Source organism: Mesoplodon mirus, assembly GCF_964341445.2.
Source record: "Mesoplodon mirus genome assembly, contig: HAP1_SCAFFOLD_922, whole genome shotgun sequence".
Classification (NCBI taxonomy): Eukaryota; Metazoa; Chordata; class Mammalia; order Artiodactyla; family Ziphiidae; genus Mesoplodon; species Mesoplodon mirus.
In genome coordinates this window covers 123068-144915 of record NW_028295123.1, presented here as the reverse complement: position 1 = coordinate 144915, position 21848 = coordinate 123068, and the positions used below count along the sequence as shown (strand labels likewise).

The 21848-nt window shown below is 36.3% G+C and overlaps 1 protein-coding gene across 2 annotated transcripts; it reads right to left on the bottom strand.

Moving 5' to 3' along the window:
• Positions 1–2680: 2680 nt before the first annotated feature.
• On the bottom strand, positions 2681–21109 carry LOC309797721 (dual specificity protein kinase CLK4-like; the record flags this gene model as incomplete). Of its 2 annotated transcripts, XM_082646158.1 has the most annotated exons (14): positions 2681–2830; positions 2914–3004; positions 3727–3806; positions 6619–6701; positions 9483–9612; positions 10087–10181; positions 10388–10554; positions 10647–10763; positions 13715–13781; positions 14178–14268; positions 15319–15517; positions 16085–16126; positions 20115–20181; positions 20949–21051. In XM_082646158.1, 14 exons carry the CDS (start codon positions 21049–21051, stop codon positions 2690–2692), a joined length of 1473 nt encoding a protein of 490 aa, XP_082502284.1. In that variant the 3' UTR covers positions 2681–2689. The 2 variants fall into 2 exon arrangements, with proteins under 2 accessions (XP_082502284.1, XP_082502283.1); XM_082646157.1 differs by lacking the exon at positions 20115–20181 and having other exon boundaries at positions 20949–21109.
• Between the last annotated feature and the right edge of the window lie 739 nt (positions 21110–21848).

Here is a 21848-nt window from a genome sequence, read left to right as displayed (position 1 = left end):
CAAGAAGGCACAATGCTAGAATCTAGGATACCTGAGTTTAAGTCACAATTCAGCCGCAATTATTAGGAGTCGTGGCTGAGTCATTTCTAATTTCTCTAGCATCAAGCCCTTCAAGATTATTCAGAGGAATAGTTTTCAGCTGTACGAACTACAAAACTCCACTGGGTATTTTTCTACTGTCAACTGCATAAGTCAATTTTATTCGTCTACTCCAAAAATTTTGATGAATGCATGGATGAGAACACCTGAGCAAATAAGCAGTAGCAGAAAACACTGGAAATAACCTAGTTAGCTGCACTTTTAAAACTAGGTTTGACGTCAATGGAATTTCTAGAAATAGTAAACTAGGAGACATCAAATCATGAGGGAAAATACCCAGTTACAAACGATCCATATTTATACACTGGCCATTCTAAACCTTTCCTGTTAGTGCTGAAGCTCCCAACACTGTCAAATAAAAACCTGGTGCTTTCAGAAATTGAGTCCAGAAGTACAAGGAAAAAGGCAAATAAGAGTAGGAACCTGAGAGTTCACAGAAGATGGGAAGGAAGGTTAGCAGGAGACACTCATATGATACCAGAGGTACCATCCTCACCACTAAACTTTTCTTCTATCCTACCTAATTCACTGAAGTTTCACTTTAATTCCTAAACTTCCATGAATTAGGCCTGGGAACTAGCAAATACCCTTAGTGAAGAATGTAAATACTTTTCAGCAGGGAAAGGGGTTAGCAATCATTAACTTCTTAGTAAGAAAGAGTGTGGATAGTTTTCTTTCCTCCTATATCCTGAGATCAGCTACTCCAAAGGAATGAGTTTCTGATGGGGGAGAAAGTAAACATTAATTTGGGAACCTGGAGCACTTGTAGGGAAAGGTCAGGAGGCTTCGGTAGTGCAGTGGCTCTAGCAGTATGGAAATGGAGAGGAAAATAAAGGATGGCTGACTTCTGAATCTCTATAACGAGATTGCTGTGTTAAGGAAAAACCTTTTCTTTACATCAAATGCTCCTTTAAAACAACCTTATAACATATAGCATAGTTGAACTATATGTGGACTGTATCAGAGGCCTAAGAATAATTTAGGCAGTGATTCTATGGCAAAACTTCTTTCAGCTCTCTTAAATTCCTAGTCAACGTCAGGAACATAGCTTTACTCTATGTGCAAATGCTACCAGCGGATCATGTAGAGAAACCCACTTGGTATCACCATTTGTCATACCAAAAAATTACATGCATCTTATGTTCAGAATACAGATGAAACTCAAATCTTTGGTAATGCACTTCAGAAATGGGAATACTTTTAACAAAAATCTTTATCTGGATAAGCAATCATGAATTCTACAACAAAAAATATTTTTACCTGGCAGACTGATCAATAGTTTTGGGTTTTTTTTTACTAAATTAACATTTACCATGTAGTTTTGTTTGTTTGTTTGTTTTTTGTTTTTTTGTGGTACACAGGCCTCTCACTGTTGTGGCCTCTCCCGTTGCGGAGCACAGGTTTCAGACGCGCAGGCTCAGGGGTCATGGCTCACAGGCCTAGGCGCTCCGCGGCATGTGGGATCTTCCTGGACCGGCGCACGAACCCGTGTCCCCTGCATCGGCAGGCGGACTCTCAACCACTGTGCCACTAGGGAAGCCCCTACCACTTAGTTTTTCATGTGTAAACAGGTAAGCAGAAAAAAATACCTACAGACAAACAAAAAGTTCATTATGTTAACCAATCAGGGTCTGGAAACTTCTGCAGTTTTCTTCCCAAGTGTTCTCCGATCAAATCATCTTTTTTTTTGTTTTCCAGTAAACAGTAACATAAATACAAATTGTTTAATAATAACCATAAAGTCTCATAGGCTGAGGTTTAAGTATTTATACTTCATATGGTAAGGAGACAGATATTGGACAATTTCTAGACTCCTGAAGATTTGGCATTAAAAACAAAAACCTCACTCATCAGAATTCCTATTTCTACGTTTGTGACTAACTACATAAATAACCATTGGAAAACAGGACTTTCCAAGCTAACTTTCCAGTTAGACTTTAATCTTAAACGAAGTGTGTATGTGGTTTTATTAATCTACTACAATGCACAAGTTGGATGTCTTTCCATGAATGCTACTTACCACCACTGACATCAACCAATGAAACAGAACACAATACTTACAATTTAATGAAATTCCAACAGCAAACAGTTCCTATGGGTTTTGGTTTCTAATACCTGCCTACCTAAAGTTAATAATACTTATTACCTGTTCAACAATTACAGAAAAATCTTTTAAAGTTAAGGAAAGTTTGAGGTAAATAAAGAATATTCATTTAAGAATGAAATAGTCAAGATTTCCTTTTACTCAAAAAAAACAAAAAACCAAACACAAAAATCACTTCCAAGAGTCAACCTCCATGTACAAAAAGGCAAGATCAATCACTGGACACAAAGGATATTCCAAAGGTCTTTAAAAATGGTAATTAATCTCAAAAAAGGAAAATTAATTTTAGCTTTTATATTTCATTCATTATCAAGACCATATTTGCTTAACAAGATAATTATGCGATTGATACAAAACATACAGCATTTACACTTAACTGTACAAAATAATTTAAGGTTTATAAAAATATTAGAATGTTTAGAGTTGACTGACACAGTCTTAAATCATCTCTTCTAGACAAGTATAGTAAGACCACTGATTTCCATTTTATTTCTTTTTTAATAAGTCAAAGAAAGGATGCTGCAATGCTTCATCCAAGGTAATTCTTTTCACTGGATCATATTCTAACATTCTTTGAATCAGGTCAAACAGTTTCTCATGTTCTTCATCATGACAGAGCATAAATTCCTGAGGGGAAAAATGACTTTGTTTAAGAAAGACAATAAAAAATAGTTAAAACAGGGTTTTTTTTTGTTTTTTTTTTGTTTTACCTTTAATGGTTTGCAGTGTCCCGTAATATATCTACCAGCAGAACTACGTTCCTCCCAATCTAGCTGATTATGATGAAAATACATCTGTTTCCTATAGGAAAGAGAAGTCTGGATTAAATTTTAAGAAAAAAAGAAACCCCAAACCCACATTCTTACCCTGCCCCCACCAGGGGATTGGGGGAAAAGATGGAACCATAGACATCTCTCTATATATACATAAACATACAATTTCTAAAAATCTCAGCAATAATTATATCGGATACCTTATATGGTATTTTTCCTAATCTTGTACCCTCTGAAGTTTTAGTATCCCACCTAAGTTGTACCATATGTGAAACAATGCCAGCTTCAAAAACAGAGGTTCCTAGATCCATTCCTGTAAATTCTGATTTCACTAGATCTGGAATGGGGCTAGAAATCGTTAACAATTCCCTGGATGACTTCTGCGGTGAAGCTATGTTTTGAAACCACTTATCGTATTCTTGTCCAAAGACGTACATGTGGTTTGCAACAGTCTGGAATTCAAATTTAGATAGGACTCCAAAATCAAGCTCTTTTTACTACTCTATGTATTATTTTTAAATCAACCTAGGAAAACATTTATGCAAAGGTTAACCTGAGTATAAAAACACCACTTTATTTACTGGATCACAAAGTAAATATTGCATTACTTTTCAAAAACTTGACTTCATGAAAAAGAATTCAAAATCTACAGTCTTTGGAATAAGCAATAACAACAAAGATGGGTTTTCTATAGTTTGAATATAGGCCACTGCATGTACCCAATAAGGACTTTAATCTTAAAAAGCATACCTTGTTTTCTGAATCATGTGTGTTGGTATGGGTCCTAATATACGTTCCATCATTGCCAGGTGTTCTTTATTATCATTAGTCTAAAAAATATAGGAAAAAGAAACTTAGCACTTTCCATTTCCCTACACGCACATAAAAGGATAACACAAGAAAACAGTGTGTCCGGGACTTCCCTGGTGGTCCAGTGGTAGAGAATACACCTTCCAATGCGGGGGACGTGGGTTCGCTCCCTGGTCGGGGAACTAAGATCCCACACGCTGCGGGGCAACTAAGCCTGCCCACCACAACAAGAGAGCCCGCGAGCCACAAACTACAGAGCCCACACACTCTGGAACCTGCACACTACAAGTGGAGAGAGAAAACCCACGTACCGCAGCAAGAGAGAAGCCCACGTGCTGGAATGAAGACCCAATGCAACCCCCCAAAAAAAGTAAATAAATAAATGTTAAGAAAAAAAAAAGAAAATAGTGTTTCCATAAAAGGACTAGATTAGACAGCTATACAATTTATATTACACTCTACTTCAAAGATGGAATAAAACTGAATGAGCTACACTGATTGTCTGATTTCTGAAATGAATTGGTAAGGTTTGTAGAGCTGATTGAGGAACAACTTTTTAAGTATATTTTACTGAAGTACAGTTGATTTACAATGTTCGAATAATTTGTTTAATGTAAAACAGAACAGTTTTCCTTATTTGTATTACTTGCACTGTTTAACTGAGGGATGACTGGGAAGATTACCAATAACCTGGCTACTCATTTTATCGGTTGCTTAACTAACCTCCATTACCCAATGGATAGCAACTTTGTAACACTAATCCTAGACAATAAAAATACAGTCCCAATAATTCTTACAACAACCTTGAGCTAGGAATGTGGGAACATAACTTTCAAAGAGGTTAAGATACTAGCTCAAGCTCATATAGCTCATCAATGAGGAAACCTGAGCTGTGAACCCAAGTCAAAACTCATATTCTTAAATTACACAGTAACAGAGCTTTGGCTAAAGTCGAATAAATTGTTAAACTAAATGGTACACTCCTAAGCAGAGGCTGGAAAGCTTCTTCTATAAAGGACCAGATAGTAAATATTTTAGGCTTGGATGGTCACAGATGGTCTCCACCACATATTCTTTTTCATTTTTTAAAGCAGGCATCAGATAGGATATAGTTTGCCAATCCTTGCTCTGAAGAGCAGAGTCTATGTGCAATGCTTTTTAAATCCATTAACTACTGTGCCTAGCACACTGCTTTCAAAATGTTCTTAAGTCATGACAGGAATAAATAATACAAGCTCCATTATCTTCAAAAAGTTCCTTAGTTGAAGACTATTTTGGAGGGTGGAATTAAAATATAAACCACATCTCAAACCAAAGTTAATAATCGACGCTTAAGGTCTCAGAATGATTTACAATCATAAAACCATCTGAAGGATTTTATATGTGTCAGAATGAAGAAAGCATGCACTGTGCTCAACTTTTTCCTTGACCCTATAGCTTACTACCACAAAACCAGACACCACCCCCTAGAAATGTCCGACAGCTATGTTCTAGATATCAAACTTGTCTACAAACTCAGAGTACTTTTAACAGATCTCTACGGAGTAGACAGAAGTTTGGTGAGGTGCCCCAGAGCGGCGAACACATATATTCTGCAACAGCCACCTAAGTGACTTATAATTCATCACAGCTTCCTCCCTCCTCATCCTGCATTGCCATAACCTCAAAGCAACCTTGACAGTATTAGCCAGGAACTTCCTAACCACCCTCACCCCATCCAACAACACACCTTGATCAAATCACAACCCTCTTAAAGTTCTCCAATGCTTACACCACTTGAAGCTTTCAAGACTTTTAGTTTTCCGACATAAGCAAAATTATGAGGAAAACAAGTAGAGACCTAAATAACATTTTCTCCTTTTTGTTCTGCCAAGTAAGCCAATAACTATTATCATTGCATAGAAAGAACATTTTAATACCAAAAAAAACAGGAGAGATAATTTCTAAATGAAAGCCAGAACGGCAACCCTACAAAATCATTTTCATTTTAGACCGGTCTACATTTGGAAACCACTGACTCCTAGGATAAAACAAATACCTTTCTATGGCAAACAAGTCCACTATGAATCAGTACTTGCCTACTGACACCATTTTCCTATTTATCCAAGACACTCCGGCAGCACTATTCATCCTTCCTCAACTAGAGTAGCTTCCTTTATGCCTCTTGCATTTATGAATACCATTTCTTCCTGATATGGCCATCACACACTCTAGTTTTCTGACAAACTCTTACTCTTCCTTATAGCTTGGATTAAACTCCCTATTCCTCAGTGATGCCTTCTCGAAGGAAACTTAACCGTTCACCTTTTCTGGGTTCCCTTCTACATTGTTCCATTATAGCAAGTATCATATTGTACTGTACGTTTTCCCATGTCTATCCTGTGTATGTCTTCCTTGAGGAGAGAGATGCTGTCTTTTCATTTTTATACACACAGTGCTTAGAAATGTGCCTAGGGTGTCATACATGCTTAATACAACTTACTGTTTCTGAATTCTTTTAATAAAAGTGCAACATAACCAGAGCTGAATTAAAACTGACCATAGTAACACTAATGTAAATTTATGAAGGAGCATCACAGTAAAATGGATCATAGGAAGTCAATATGAACCATGTGTTTAAAAGCTCCACATGCAGAATGAATTATGACCATTCACTGAGAGTAGTTCATTCAACTGTGGTTTTAGAGAAGGATGACTATTTTGCACATGGAAGTTTACATCTTAAGAATAATGACACTATGGCAACTTTCCAATATGGAAACCAAAACTTTAACATGCCTTTAACATTAAAGCTCATTATGAATCAGTAAGTAACATTTACTAAATACATACCTGAAAGACTGTGAAACCAAGGTAATATTCAATAAGAATGCAACCTATGCTCCAAACATCACATGGCTGAGACCAACCTAAAGCTATTTAAAAACAAAACCAAACATTTTATTAGGCAACAATTTTTAATTGCCAATACACAATATCTTTTCCTATGTGGGTGCTCTCTTTATATAGCCCATTTAGGAGAATATGATAGTAAATTCAGGGTTTACATTTTTAGTTTTATACCAAACATGATTCAGTATGCTTTCAGAGTCCTCCATATCCTTGTATCAACTTACAGTATTTTAACCTGGGGGAGGAGGCATTTTATGGAAAGTAAGAGGGGTTAGCAAATAGTCCATAGTCTCTGAATTGCTTGTGCAATGAGGAGCACTGTTATACCCACTTAACGGTTGTTCTATGAAATTTTACATTTTATTAGTGCAAACATAGGTCAATAATTATCCTCAGAGTGTAATTACTAACCCCTTATCAATTACCATCAGCTTGATATCTGAGTTTATTTCTTCCATTAAAAGAAATAGTAGTGTCACCTAAATTATGTAAGAATTATAATGGATATTATAAGCAGTGTCACCCATAAGCAGAATTATACAGATATTTAAAGTTCACATAGAGAGGTATCTATATATGTTCTTTCAGGTTGTCTATACATGATCATATATACTTTCTCCTTCAGAATTCTCAATAGTAACATTATTCAGAAAAGAAAAAAACACCTAGCCTTAAGTCTCTATCTATTTAGAAAGGAAAAGAGTAAACCTAAACCATACAGATGTTTTAACCTTTTAAAGATTAAGTTTTTAATAAAAAAATAATGTACAAATAAAACCTACTTTAAAAGACATTTCAATTACTTTCAGCAACATTACTGAATTTAAAGACAAAGGAAGAAACAATATATTCAAGGAACTTGACTATGATTTAGCCATTTTTGTTAACCCTCATGGTACTTATCACTTGAACAAAAGGATAATGGAGCATGGTTTCTACTTACAGTAACACATACAAAATCTGCAAATGATAGAGCTTGGATCTAAGATGAAAGTTTTCTTTTCCAGCCACTCCTGTCTCCCAGTCCAGCTTTCTCCCAAGTGACTGTAAACTACCTCATTCTCTTATGGCTCAGCTCTCATACTCTTTGGAATTTCACATCATTCACTTTGACCAACTTCTGTTTACTACCAACACCCAAGACATGAGACCAACTGCCCTCCTCAGTGGTGGCACCTGACAACATCTTCCTCTTCAACCTAATTCTGCCTTAATCCTCAGGAGTAACACTTCACAAACACACAAAGAACCCTTCTAATCTTCCCATCTGTTCATTTCTTTTCCTAAACACCAATAACCCCAATTTCAGATTTATATCAACTATCCCCAGCCTGGCCACACATGGGACTGTATTATTACTAAGAATCACTGTATCTTACGCAATCTAGGAGGAGGCCATTAACTAACTGTAAGATACACCACTGTTTTATGAACCAATAACCAAGAAAAAATGCTGTTTTGTCTTATGTTTCCTCACATGTTAAAATGTGGAGAAAAATCTTCTTCTTAAAATTGATAAAACACAGCAAGTTATCTCTTTTTAAGCTCTGAAAATACCTATCTATCTGTCCACAATCTCCTCCCACACTCTTTTCTTTTACCTTCATTGCAGGCTTCAGTCCTCAACCATGAATACACTTTCTAAACTACTGCAACATAGCAGCTCCTTTCAGACCATACTAAGCAGAAATCCTAGTAACATCAATCTCAAAGATGAGCTCCAAACCTGTGCTATCCTATGTGGTAGCCACTAGCCACATGTGGTTATTTAAATCTAAAAGTTTAATTAATTTAAAATTCAGTTCCTCAGTCACACTGGCTATACTGAAAGTACACAGTAGTCTACGTGTGGCTACTAATGGCTACCATGTTGGATAGTGCAGATATACAACATTTCTATCATCATGGAAAGTTCTACTAGCCAGCACTACAAACTATTCTTAATTTCCTGTCCCTTTTACTAATTCTTTACTCTAGGTAAACATCATTAGTTTGCTTTCACACTCATATTCTCAACTACCCAGTCCTCTTCGACAAAAGGTAAAAAGTGGAAAAGACTGATTCCACAAAGATGTTTTACTAGCCAACCTCGGTTGAAACTTACTTTTGGCAAAGTAATATGCTTATACCATTTAACTATCTCCCAATATCACCTGATCTGAATTTTTCCCACTGTCTCCAAGCCCCCAAATCCATCCCTGACTTCCTTGCTCTATCAACATGACTCGGTCTCGAACTTTTAAATTTTGAGGCCTAAGATGTGCTCTCCCTCACTGAGTTCCCTTTTATTAATATTGAAAAACCCTGCACCTTAACTAATTTTCCTTTCCATGCTTTCCCATGTCAAAGATGATCAAAGAAGCTCTCCTCTTAGACTAGCCCCTCTTTCTTCTCCTCTTAACCTCCATCCACCCTACATCTAGACGTCTGCCAGCCAAATCTTTAGCATTTTCCCCAGCACCATGCTTTGTGATGAGACGAAAAGAGGTGCCCACATCGCTTCAAAATCACACTGCTGTCATGGACTTAGCCAATACAGCTTGTTCTCTTATGATCTTGTAAGACTGACTTGTTCAAAAAGAATCACCACCTGGAATATCTTTACAGATGATATCACATTTTTCCCACTCAGGAAAATTATTTATAGCAATGTCCAGACAGCTTTTATGAAAACAGAAAACATTTTCTGTACACTGCTAAGAAAATTACAGCTATCCCCCAACTACCTGCCCCCCAATAAAAGCTATAGAGAACAAAAAATCTCTTTTTCAATTAAAATATCAGGAAGTCTGGTATCTACTAACCCAAAATGACCTCTGGAGCTCTGTAATGCCGTGTAGATACCACAGTGCTATGATGTTCATCATCGTATGTTGCACTTCCTAAGTCAACAATTTTGACATCTGTGTTTTTCAGTGTGCGTTCATCACATTTCTAGAGATACAGTTAAGTAAACACAAAGATCAATAAAGATATGAAATATTTTATAGCACTATCCAAAAGGCTTGCACATGAATTCTCTTTTTGATTTTCAAAATAACCCCATGAGAAAGGCAAAGGATTACCCTTTTTGGGTTAAACGTCAGGATATAATAAGCCTCAAAGGTAAAATTCCTCATCCAAGGATCACCAAGCTAAATTAATTTTAAAGACAACTACCAAAATTAAAACAAGTGTAACTTACCATTTTTGTTTTTTTTTTTTTTTGCTTTTTGCTGTATGCGGGCCTCTCACTGTTGTGGCCTCTCCCGTTGCGGAGCACAGGCTCCGGATGCGCAGGCCCAGCGGCCATGGTTCACGGGCCCAGCCGCTCCGCGGCATATGGGATCCTCCCAGACCGGGGCACGAACCCGTATCCCCTGCATCGGCAGGCGGACTCTCAACCACTGCGCCACCAGGGAGGCCCTCCATTTTTGAATTATACTTGACTACATAGTCAGACTCCACAAATAAAATATTTTCAGGCTTCAGATCTGTATGGGTTAATTTATTATGATGCAAAACTACAAAAGAACAAAAAGACATTATTAGTTTCACTTACAAATTTAATCTGTACCAGGGGAAAGGAGAATTAGTAGTAGAGGTAGGGATCAAAAGTGGTTTCATCTTTACTTGCAACGTGCATTTTTAGTGACAATGGTTTGATATGTTGCTTGTCCAATAAAACCTTTAATTGACTGGTATTTAAAAATTTAACAAGTATACTTACAATTTACTGACTGACAGATCTGATATGCCATTTGCCTGATATGGTCAATTTGAAATGGCAGAAAGCTATTTTCTTTAATGAAATCATAGGTACTAAGTCCCAGGAGTTCGAACACAATACAAATATGACCATGATGATCAAACCATTCTAGCATCTGGACACATCGGCTGAAACAGATCAGAATACAAATAATTCAGTTCACAGAATTCTGATTATTTCATGTAACATAATGGATCACAGTTCCAAGTTTCTTACTTACAAGACATTATTGGGATCAGTACTATTTAAATGCTCCAATACTTTGATTTCTGAATGAGCTGCTTCACGATACGGTCCCACATTTTTTGTGATTTTCACTGCTACATGTATGCCACCCCTTAAAAACAAAATGAAAATGGTAAATGTACAGAAGGGCGTTGAAGACATGTATCCTCTAAAGCAGCTGTCCCCAACCTTTTTGGCACCAGGGACCGGTTTCATGGAAGACAAGTTTTCCATGGTTGAGGGGAGGGTGTGATGGTTCAGGTGGTAATGCAAGCTATGGTGAGCAGCAGATGAAGTTTCACTCGCTCGCCCACTGCTCACCTCCTGCTGTTAGGCCCAGTTCCTACCAGTCCACGGCCCAGGGGTTGGGGACCCCTGCTCTAAAGCATCATCTTGTTAAGTACCAATCACTCTATGCTATTTTCCTAAAATAATCTTTCAGGGTATATTATAGCAGATCTATAAACATTTTTTCAAAACATTTTGACAAAATATACATTATACAGAGTGATGATTTCTCTTAATACTTAAGAACGTTAATGTTTGTTTCCAAAAGTTTAAATTGACCTAGATTTTATAAGTAGTTTTTTTTTTAAAAAGGATAAAAATATAAACCTTGAAGATACTACTGCTGAAAACATTCACTCATTCGCCAGGCTAGACCGAATGTGCCAGATGTTGCATTGGAATCACTGTTAAAAAGAGCTTGTCCCATGTACCTCACAGTCTAATGGAAAAGACAGACACTTGAACAACTTATCATTAGGTTAGAAGTGCCTGGTATAAGGAATAGAGAGAAGAAAGAACCTAACCATCAGAGTTAGGGGAGCTCAGACTTCTTCAGAGAAGAAAGACAACTATCAGTTTGTTAGATAATTCTGGCAAAGGAGACACCAGCAATAAGTCATCAAGCCAAAAAAATGTTTAGTGCATTCACGGATGCCAAGAGGTATAAATAGCAACAATGTAGGGCAGCGTGTTTTAGACCGGGGCATCTGTAGTACTTCCTAAAAAGTACAGAGGGAATTCCCTGGTGGTCCAGTGGCTTAAGACATGAGCTTTCACTGCCGTGGGCCCAGGTTCAATCCCTGGTCGAGGAGCTGAGATCCCGCAAGCCATGTGGTGCGGCCAAAAAAAAAAAAAAAAGCCGTAAATGATTTTGAGGAAAAGGATTTCCAAATCTTCAGCTTCCTTCTGTCCTCTTTTCTAAACCTGATCTTCTTGAATACAAGCCAGCAGTCAACCCTGCATTTTTCACTATGGCCTTCCCACATTACAAAAGAGAACCCCATGCACGTGAAATTAATATGGCAAGGTTTGTGCCCCAGGCTGTTTATAAAAAAGAAAAAAAAATTCTTTGAGGCAAAAATTTTTCTAGTGGCTGGATAGCAAACCTATTCCGAACTCATTTCTTTTGACAAGGTCCCAGTGAAGTTGTGGGCTGATATATAATCATCAAACTAAATTTTTAATGATTTATCTCCCTATGATGTATAGCATATATCTCAAGACTTAAAAGAATTACTATAAAACTGATGTGACAAAACTTCTTCTAGTCTCATCTATTTCATCATATGGACAAGTTTTCTAACTGCTAATAAGCTATAAAAATGAACAGTGCTAATAGCTATAAAAATGAAAAATGGATAATGGTGTTAGCTAATGCTACTATAGTAATCATATTGCAGTATATAAATGTTCAAACCAACGTTATATACCTTAAACTTATAAGCTTTCATATTACTTGTCAATTAAAAAAAAAGAAAAATGGAAACTTAATGTTAAAACAGTAAGATTTATCTATGGACACATGAACTCATTTTTTTAAAGGCCCCAACCATCTCGATAAAAGATATATTTACAATTACATTGTATGTTTTAGGTCTAATAAGTATCAAAATTTGTAACAGATTTGTACTTGATCAATTGAATACTCTTCATTGGAATATCTCAAATACTCAAGTCTTGGAACCTCAAGAAATTTTTAAAAGACCTCAATGGGACAACTAGTGAAATGTGAATCAGGTTGTAGATAAGCTGGCAAAACTTGAAAATACATATAACATGTAAATATAGAGAATGATTAAACACTGTAAAATGTTAACATTTGTGGAATCTGGGTGAAGAATAGATGGGAATTCTTAGCAACTTTCCTAAGTCAAAGTATTTCAAAATATCTTAAAATTTTACTTTATGTGCACATTTTTGTCATAGAGAGGAAAGGGTGATAATAAAAGACACTTAGGATAATATTCTTTATGAAAAGTGAAGTAAAAGTTAAGTTCAAGATAAAGCATTTCTAAGTATTCAAGAAAAGTTTGTTCATGGATGACAGGAGGTATCAAGCTGTTGTATTTAGATTCCCCCAAACATATTTAGAAAGAGAGATATGTTTTTTTAAAAAAAATCACCATTTACAATAAGCTGGAAATTACATCCTCAACTATTTTATGATGAAAAGTATAGATGTCAATTTAGAAATGTGCAGTTTCCACTAAACTGTTGTAAGACGTTCACTTACAAAAAAATTTGCAACCGCAGAAGAGAGATCCTAGAGGAAAACATGAAAATGAAGCAGAGAGGGTCAAAGAACAAAAAGTTTAGTATAACTCATTAAAGAATCTGGACTTTATTCTGTAGGCTTCAAGTAATATAATTTATTTATAGTTTGAGAAGCTAACCCTAACGTGCAAATATTATCCTTTGGAAATAAAAGTTTTTGAACCAAGAAGATTAGACATGCTAATTTATTGTCTCTGCAATTCAAAAGTAGGGTAAAGCACTCCAAATCTCTTATAGAAAGCTAAGGACCTAAGTTCTGGGAAAGTCTTCACTTGAACACTGACATTAATTTCCATGAACTCCATCTGATAAACATTTTCAGCATTCTTGGTCAAAATCCATACTTATGGTAAATAAATCGTACACAGTTCAAGAACTTCTGAATACTTATACCTCCCAGGAAAACACATAGCTACCACTTAAATTCCATTTCATCTAAATTATGGATCCTTCTCCACCAAAAATATCAGAATGTTCAAAAAAGAAAAACAACAAACTTACATGCCATGATCAAGGCACTCTACAACTCTGCCAAAGGTCCCTTCTCCCAAAGTGTTCACGATTTCATCTAAAGTGAGGGGGGAGAAAGAAGTGTAAGTACCTGAGTACAAATTATCAGTTATTCAAATAATGAATGCTTAAGTGTGGAATTTTTTCAAATGCTCTCTATTAAAGCATAATTAACGTTCCAGCCCTCAAATTATTTTATTTTCAGATGCTACAAAAACAATGTAGATAGCTATCTTTCTTGCTCTAATCTCAAATTCCACTGATTATTTTGGAACTTTAGAGTAGAAATATTTAAACTCTATAGAAAAGAAGAAATACAAAAGAACAACAAACAAACCCACAAAAAACAAAACAAAAAAGCAATGAAGAGTTCTTTAGCCCCCCGCTGACAAACTATTCTTAAAAAGATTATTCTGTCTGCAAAGTTTAAAAAGTGTTGAAAAATATTCTATACATCTTGCTTTTAGAACGGCTCCACTTTGACAGATAAGGTGACCCTCTTCATCATCTTCTATACTCCTGGATCTTTTCCTTTGGTGGCTCTTCTGGAACGGCAAGTGGGCAGCACCAAGATCGTCCAGCCAATCAATATAGCAGAGTGAATTCAGGGCAGAATACGCAATTCATTCAGCGGGGAGATATTCAGGCATTCAGATAAGAACCAGGCCACGAAGAGTTGGCAGGAGCAATTTCAAATTCAGTCCCCAGAGATTCACAGGACACAGTTTATGTTACAGAAGAAAAACATGGCAAGATTTTCAGATAAGTTACTTAAAGTGGCAATAGAAAAAACAACACAATTGTCTCTAAAACACTGACTTAATTGAAGTCTGAAATTTAAAGAATGCAACGTCATGATCTATTAATCTCGTTATAAACTAGCCTATGCTGTGAGTTGAGATGTCTAGTTTGTCAGGAAAATGTTTTAAAACGTCAAGATTAGCTCAAATTGATACTTAGCAATATTTTTAAACATACTTATTAAAATAAAAGGGGAAAATAAAGGCTAATGTCAATGTTTGATCTAATCAATGATAGTTCTACTGAAGAAAACTTGGGGAGGAAAATAATAATTCATAGTTTACTGCAAACAAGTGAAGATTCACGAGTGTAAAAAAAAAGGCAGGCTTTCTGGACAATAATTTCCCCTTCAGCACCCACTTTCAGAACTCCAATGGAACTAATTGCAGATTGTGCTATACACAGGGTAAGTATCCACCAGTGCAACTTTCTACATTTGTCTCCAAGTACTGGGAAAGGGGTTTCTTTTAAAGTAAAAAATGTTTAAGATGAAAGAAAAGATGGGTGCTTCATCTTTTCGTATGATTATGTTATAAAAGATAAAAATATTTTTAACATTAAAATCAAGAACCTCATGATCTGGTCTGCAGAAAATGAGTAAATGTGGGCAAATGAGGACTAACTAATAAATGCAGATTAGTTGTAAGAATTTGGAAGTTTCCTTTAAGGATTCAAGTAATATAAACACAATTATATTCATATAGTATTATAAACTTTTTCAAACTTATTGGCTCAGTAAGAGCTTTTACACACAAATAAGTATCCACCCAAAATAAAAACAAAATCAATCATACCGAACGTGACTGATTACTTGAACATTGTCTATTACGCTTCCTTTTAGGACTGCTTCTCCAGCTTCGGACTGAAGATTTACTGCAGTGGATTCGATAACTGCTTTCAACGTCTCTGTGATAACGTCTAGGAACACATCTTTTGCAGTAATCATTTCTGTATTCATCAATGTTAGGAACATATATTTTGCAGTAGTCATTTCTGTATTCATCAATGTTAGGAACGTATATTTTGCAGTAGTCATTTCTGTATTCATCAATGTTAGGAACGTATCTTTTGCAGTAGTCATTTCTGTATTCATCAATGTTAGGAACGTATCTTTTGCAGTAGTCATTTCTGTATTCATCAATGTTAGGAACGTATATTTTGCAGTAGTCATTTCTGTATTCATCAATGTTAGGAACGTATCGTTTGCAGTAGTCATTTCTGTATTCATCAATGTTAGGAACGTATCGTTTGCAGTAGTCATTTCTGTATTCATCAATGTTAGGAACGTATATTTTGCAGTAGTCATTTCTGTATTCATCAATGTTAGGAACGTATCTTTTGCAGTAGTCATTTCTGTATTCATCAATGTTAGGAACGTATCTTTTGCAGTAGTCATTTCTGTATTCATCAATGTTAGGAACGTATCTTTTGCAGTAGTCATTTCTGTATTCATCAATGTTAAGAACATATCTTTTGCAGTAGTCATTTCTGTATTCAGCAATGTTAAGAACATATCTTTTGCAGTAGTCATTTCTGTATTCAGCAATGTATCTCCGGTACTGATAATATCTCTCATTCAAGAACCTTGCTTCTAAATAATGACTGCAAACACATTAAAGGATTTAAAATTACTCTCTTCATTCTAGAACGCTTTAACGTTTAACCACATTTAACGTGGTTAAAATAAAACATTCTCTCAAGAATTCCTGGTTTCAACAGCTAACTCAAAAGAAAAAAATACAAATTGATGAATTAGAACTTATACTTAACTCACAAAACTTAAATAATTTTACTTTAACCAACAAGCAAATGGGTACATATATCTCTATTAATATATACTGCTATGAAGGAACAAACCTTGGGTCAAATCATTCAACATATTCAGTGTTTACTTGATTAAGTGTCCCTTTACCTTCTGGTGAAAGTTAAGACCAAAAATTCACAAAACTGCTCTTCTGAAATTCATCAATCTTATGATATATGCATCTGTAACTAAGCTCTCTTCCTTTTTGCAGAGCCACACACAACATGAGGCAGGCAAAACAGGATTCCTTTCCTTCTTAATGTAAGTTAGGTATCTCTGGCACACAGAGTTCTTGCACAAAGGGTGTATTAGAGCTAAAAGGAATCTTAAATATATTTCAGGCCTTTCATTTTACAGATGACTACACTGAGATCCCTAGAAGGAAAACGATTTGCCATGGTTGTAGAGCACATTCTAAATCCTATTGTATGTGCCAGTATTATTATACACACCACCTATTCCATCTCCTCTCCTCTATTTCGAGCTTCCTGTATCTTTCTGAGAAATAGTCAACACAGTTTTTGAACGCTGCTTCATGTGCCAAAAATATCCAAAATATATGCCCCTCAAATGAGAAAACGTTCTTGTAATTGCTTGCTTAGGATTTCCCAACCCCCTACTTCCCTTTGCATTTTGAATTTCCTGTCACTCCTGCTTGTGAAATAAACAAGAATTCAGGGAAAACAGCATCATCTGGTGCCATAGTGCTTACCTTCTTTTTTTATTTTTTTATTTTTTTTGCGGTACGCAGGCCTCTCACTGTTGTGGCCTCTCCCGTTGTGGAGCACAGGCTCCAGATGCGCAGGCCCAGCATCCATGGCTCATGGGCCTAGCCGCTCCGTGGCATGTGGGATCCTCCCGGACCGGGACACGAACCTGTGTCCCCTGCATCAGCAGGCGGACTGTCAACCACTGCACCACCAGGTAAGCCCCATAGTGCTTGACTGCTGAATCTACAGATCCCTTTGAAAATCTAATTGAGAGGTATGGGCCCTCTCCCCTAAGAAACGCACAAATGCGTAAACAAATCTTGGCAAGGAATTTCAGAGATCATGGACCTCAGGAAGTCAATGGATTCCAGTTAAGCAGCCTTGATTTGATGGAAAGAAAAAGACAGAGCCAACTGACCCAGTTTCCCGTCCCCCTCTCTACCTGGGATGAGTATCCTTTTCAACAGTGTGAAGCTTCAAGAGGGATGCACGTGGAGCACTGAGGGAGAGAGGGGACACCTGCCCAGTCAGACACACCAGCTAAAATAATCCTGACAAGCAATGGAGTGACAGATGTTAACTAGACTGCCCTCACTAACCTCGTTCTTTTTCCCAGAATATGTTGTCATTCTTTTTGCTCAGGAGGCTGGTTTATGCAAAAATAAAGGAGAAGCATCTCTAAAACTGCTACTCAACAGGGCTGGCATCAAATCCAGGCTGGGGAGATGCAGAAGCCCCCTTTCCCCAGTGTCAGCCTTAAGTTCTAGCCATTGGAGAAACAACTCAGGATATTAGGGTCTAAATCTGGGTCTAAGTCAGGGATCTGATCAGTTGCTTGGAACCGTTAAGGGAGAGATCTACAATACGTCAAACTAGAAATTACCATACTCTAAAGGGCATCTGTTTAATTCTGTAAGGCATCCTTCCCATGAAAGTCTAAAATGTATCGGAAAACTCTAACACTAATAATCCTTAGCTGGACTAGTGCATGAAATTAGAGCTGCTGATAATCCATAAATAATCTATAGAATAACAAACATGGAGTGAAGTAATACTATGAGGATAAACTAAAAAGATGAGGACCTCTTCAGCCTACAACAACCGAGCCTTAGAGATTAGATAAACAAAGTCTACAGAATTATAAAGGCTATATGGACAGAGTGAACAGGATGAACAGACTGACTGAATTTCTAAAAAGAGTCACTGAATGTCCAGTGAATATTTCACTGTAGTTCTTTAAAACAGCCAAGACTAATGAGGCTATGGGCATTCATTTTTATTTCCACACAGGTCCTGTGGAAGATAAAAAATATATGAGGCAAAATCCCTGCCAACAAATAACTGTTCAATTTGAGATTACTCACACAAAAATCAAACAAAACTCAACCATGCAGGAAATGCCAAAAGCCTGGATATGAGTGCTTAGGAGAAAAAACTCATAATGCTTAAAATGGTCAGGGAAGATTTCGTGAAAAAGAAGGGAAGAGTTGCATCTTAGAGGGACATCAGGATTTGGATAAAGTAGGAAGTAGAAGAAGTGCCAGGAAAGAAAAATGGCATATTACCATCTTACATTTATAGAGTACTTTTAGCCAGAATGGTTTAGAGATGAGTTTGTCTACATGCTACTTAGGAACTAGTAAGTAGACAATTTCAGCAAGAGCAATTTTCACATAGGGGAACATAGGCAAATAAATAAGCTGGGAACAGATCATCCAAAATCTTGCATGCCAGGCTAAAGGGCTTAAAACAGTGTTTCTCAAAGGGTGGTCTGTTTATTAACAATATCGAAATACTGAATTTTTAAAAATGAAGATCCCTGGACCCCAGGTCAGACTCACTGAATAATCTGGTACTATGCATTTTAAACATACCTCCAAAGTGATTCTATTCACACTAAAGTTTCAGAATCACTGGTTTAAGGCTTGATACTCTATGTTACAACAAGACATTTAAGGATATAAAATGTGTTCACAGCCACATCAGTCTTCCTGTGTAGAATTAATTGATTAAGCTTGTAGGAAGGGAGCAATTCACAGGCTACTTACAAATCAGAAAGAAAAGACACTCTGAAATATATAGGAAAAAAGGTAAGATAATTGATCTACAATAAAAGCGCTGATAAATCATAAGAAAAATATGCTTTAATAGAAAAAATAGGCTAAGAATACAAAAATAATGTTCACAATCAACTAGACTTCAATTAAAAAAATATTCAAGTGTTCAATAAGCACATGACAGAGGACAAATTCAGCAGAAATTTAAACATTCAAATGAAAAGAAAACACTATTCTTGGCATTTCAAAATAGACAAGACTGGTGACAGCATGTCGTAGGGAGTGTAACTTGGTACAAACTTTCTAGAAAAATATGTGGAAAAATATGTGAATATGTAGCAAGAGCCTTATAAGAGTTCACACCCTTTCACTTGAAACTGTCCCTTCTTAGAACCTATTTTCAGGAAATATTCAGAGGCAAAGATTTGTATACAAAGATAGTTTTCAGAAGAAATAACTTTACATCCAAATGGGGGACTAGCATCCTACCAAGAGTACCTTCTTTATATGCTTCTGTATTTTTCAGTTTTTTTCCTATAATTTTACAAAAAAACACTCTTATAAAGTTTTGAATCTTGAAAATGACTATTAGATTACTCCAGATTACGGAGAGCAATTACCACCAGACATCTCTGGTGCCAATATCAAAGAAGAAACTATTGGCCTAGTGGTTATTGCACTGACTCAGTATCATCTTTCTGTGGTTAATTATGAATATGAATAACTGTTCATCATTCATATCACTTCCTTTCGACACATACAATGCATAATAAATCCATGAATGGTTAGTACTATATGTTCAGCCTTACAGAGTATTTTGTAGTTATCTTAATATAGGGTACAGATATTCTTGTATAATACATTAATTAGCTCAGGTCATTGAAATCCTGGCATAGATTCTCCCTCTTCCCTCCATATGATAGTGTGTGAAGAATGATTAGTCTGCACTGATTAACAACAAGCTCACTGTTCTACAGAACAAGTCTGTTTTGGCATGGAGAAGGAAAAAAATTGCATACTGTTTTTTAAAGTAACCCCAGTTGGCTAATTTAGAAAGCAACCTGGCAAACAGTCTCAGTGGAACATCTGCACAAAACAAGGAGAAAACATAGAACCAACAAAAACAAATGAGAAAGGGAAATTAATGGAGGACAGAATGAAAGAAACTCTATTCACCTAGGCTTTGTTTAATCATTTAGGAACTTGAAAAATTCCTTCAATTCTATATAAACGTAGTACCTCCAAATTTTACACGGGTAAGAATACAACAGAACAGGACACATGCCATTGGAAATTTTTATTGAGGCCCTTCTTACAACAGCCAAGCTTCTAAAAATCCCAAACATATCCACTGGCCTTATCTACAAATATAACCTGTAGAATACAGTATAGGCAACTAATCCCCAACACACTGTAACATTCTCACACACCACATGCTATTTTTCTCATCTGGATGAACTCTTCCCCACCCTTCATTAGCTCTCATTTGTGGAACCCTAAATAAGTGCCCCAATGTACAGCTCTCCCTACTACATACAAGTTAAAGGCACTCACTGGTCCTTTAATCACTTACTTAACTTTCGTGTGTCTCATTTCCCACAACTATATTACTGGCAGCTGGGACTCCATCAACTGTCTCCTACAGCTCCCAAATGGACACAGATATGTGAGAGCAGGAACTCTGTTCTATTCACAGCAGTGGCTAGCATATAATAGGCACTCAGTAAATATTTTCTGAATGAGTATTTGTTGACTGATTTATAAAACAATCTGACAGATGAAAGTTATATAAGCTAATGACAAGTCATTACAACTATTAGTGTTAAAATGGTACTAGTTCAAGCGTAATTTACCAATAAGATTCTTTAAGCTGGTGATGTGGTTTACAATGTCTGTTCTCTTGTGTACTACTGTGGGATCTCCTCTTCCGTTTGTACCTTCCACGGTAGCTTTCATGTCCCAGGCTTTCTCTGTTATCCCAGTCAGGGCAGTGAGTTCTGTTGGAATGACTCATCTGTTAATGGAAATGAAAAGTGAGTTGTGGAATTTACAGATGGTTATATTTAGTAAATAAAATATTTCACATTACTATTAATTCAATAGAAAAACCCCAGCACATGGGGTCCTACAGGTTCTAAAATCTTCGTAGGTAATGGTTCCCAAGGCATGGAGGCACTGTCCCACTGGTATGTCAGATGATTCTAAGTGGCACACACACCTAGCACTAAATGATAACACTGTGAGACCTGAATGCATTTTCTTTCCGTTCTTCTGGATAAATTCTCAGCTTGGTGCATATCTTCAACTAACACTTGCTAACTGCCATTTAAAAAAAAAGAGTCAGGATTCAGGCTTACAGCCTTCAGTAGACAACAATATCTAGCTAGAAATTAATAACTTTTTTGGTTTTATTTTTATCATTACCTTCTTTCTATGGTAAATTATTACTAATCTCTTAAGTTATTGATATAATCAAATTATTAAGTTATTGATGTTAACTTTAAATGTGAACTAATTTAAAACAAATATCACAAGTGTCATGCAGCTTTGTTGAAATACTGTGATACAAATAACTGAAGTCAGAGAAACACTTAGGGATAGAATATAGGAGATGACTGTTTATTTTCAGATCATCCTGCAACCATTCTTAAAATTAAACATATTTGTTATAGATCTGGGGTGACTAAAGAAATGAACCTATAAGGATGAATAGGGTCACACTGAAATCAGATAATTGTGACAATTCCTTGACT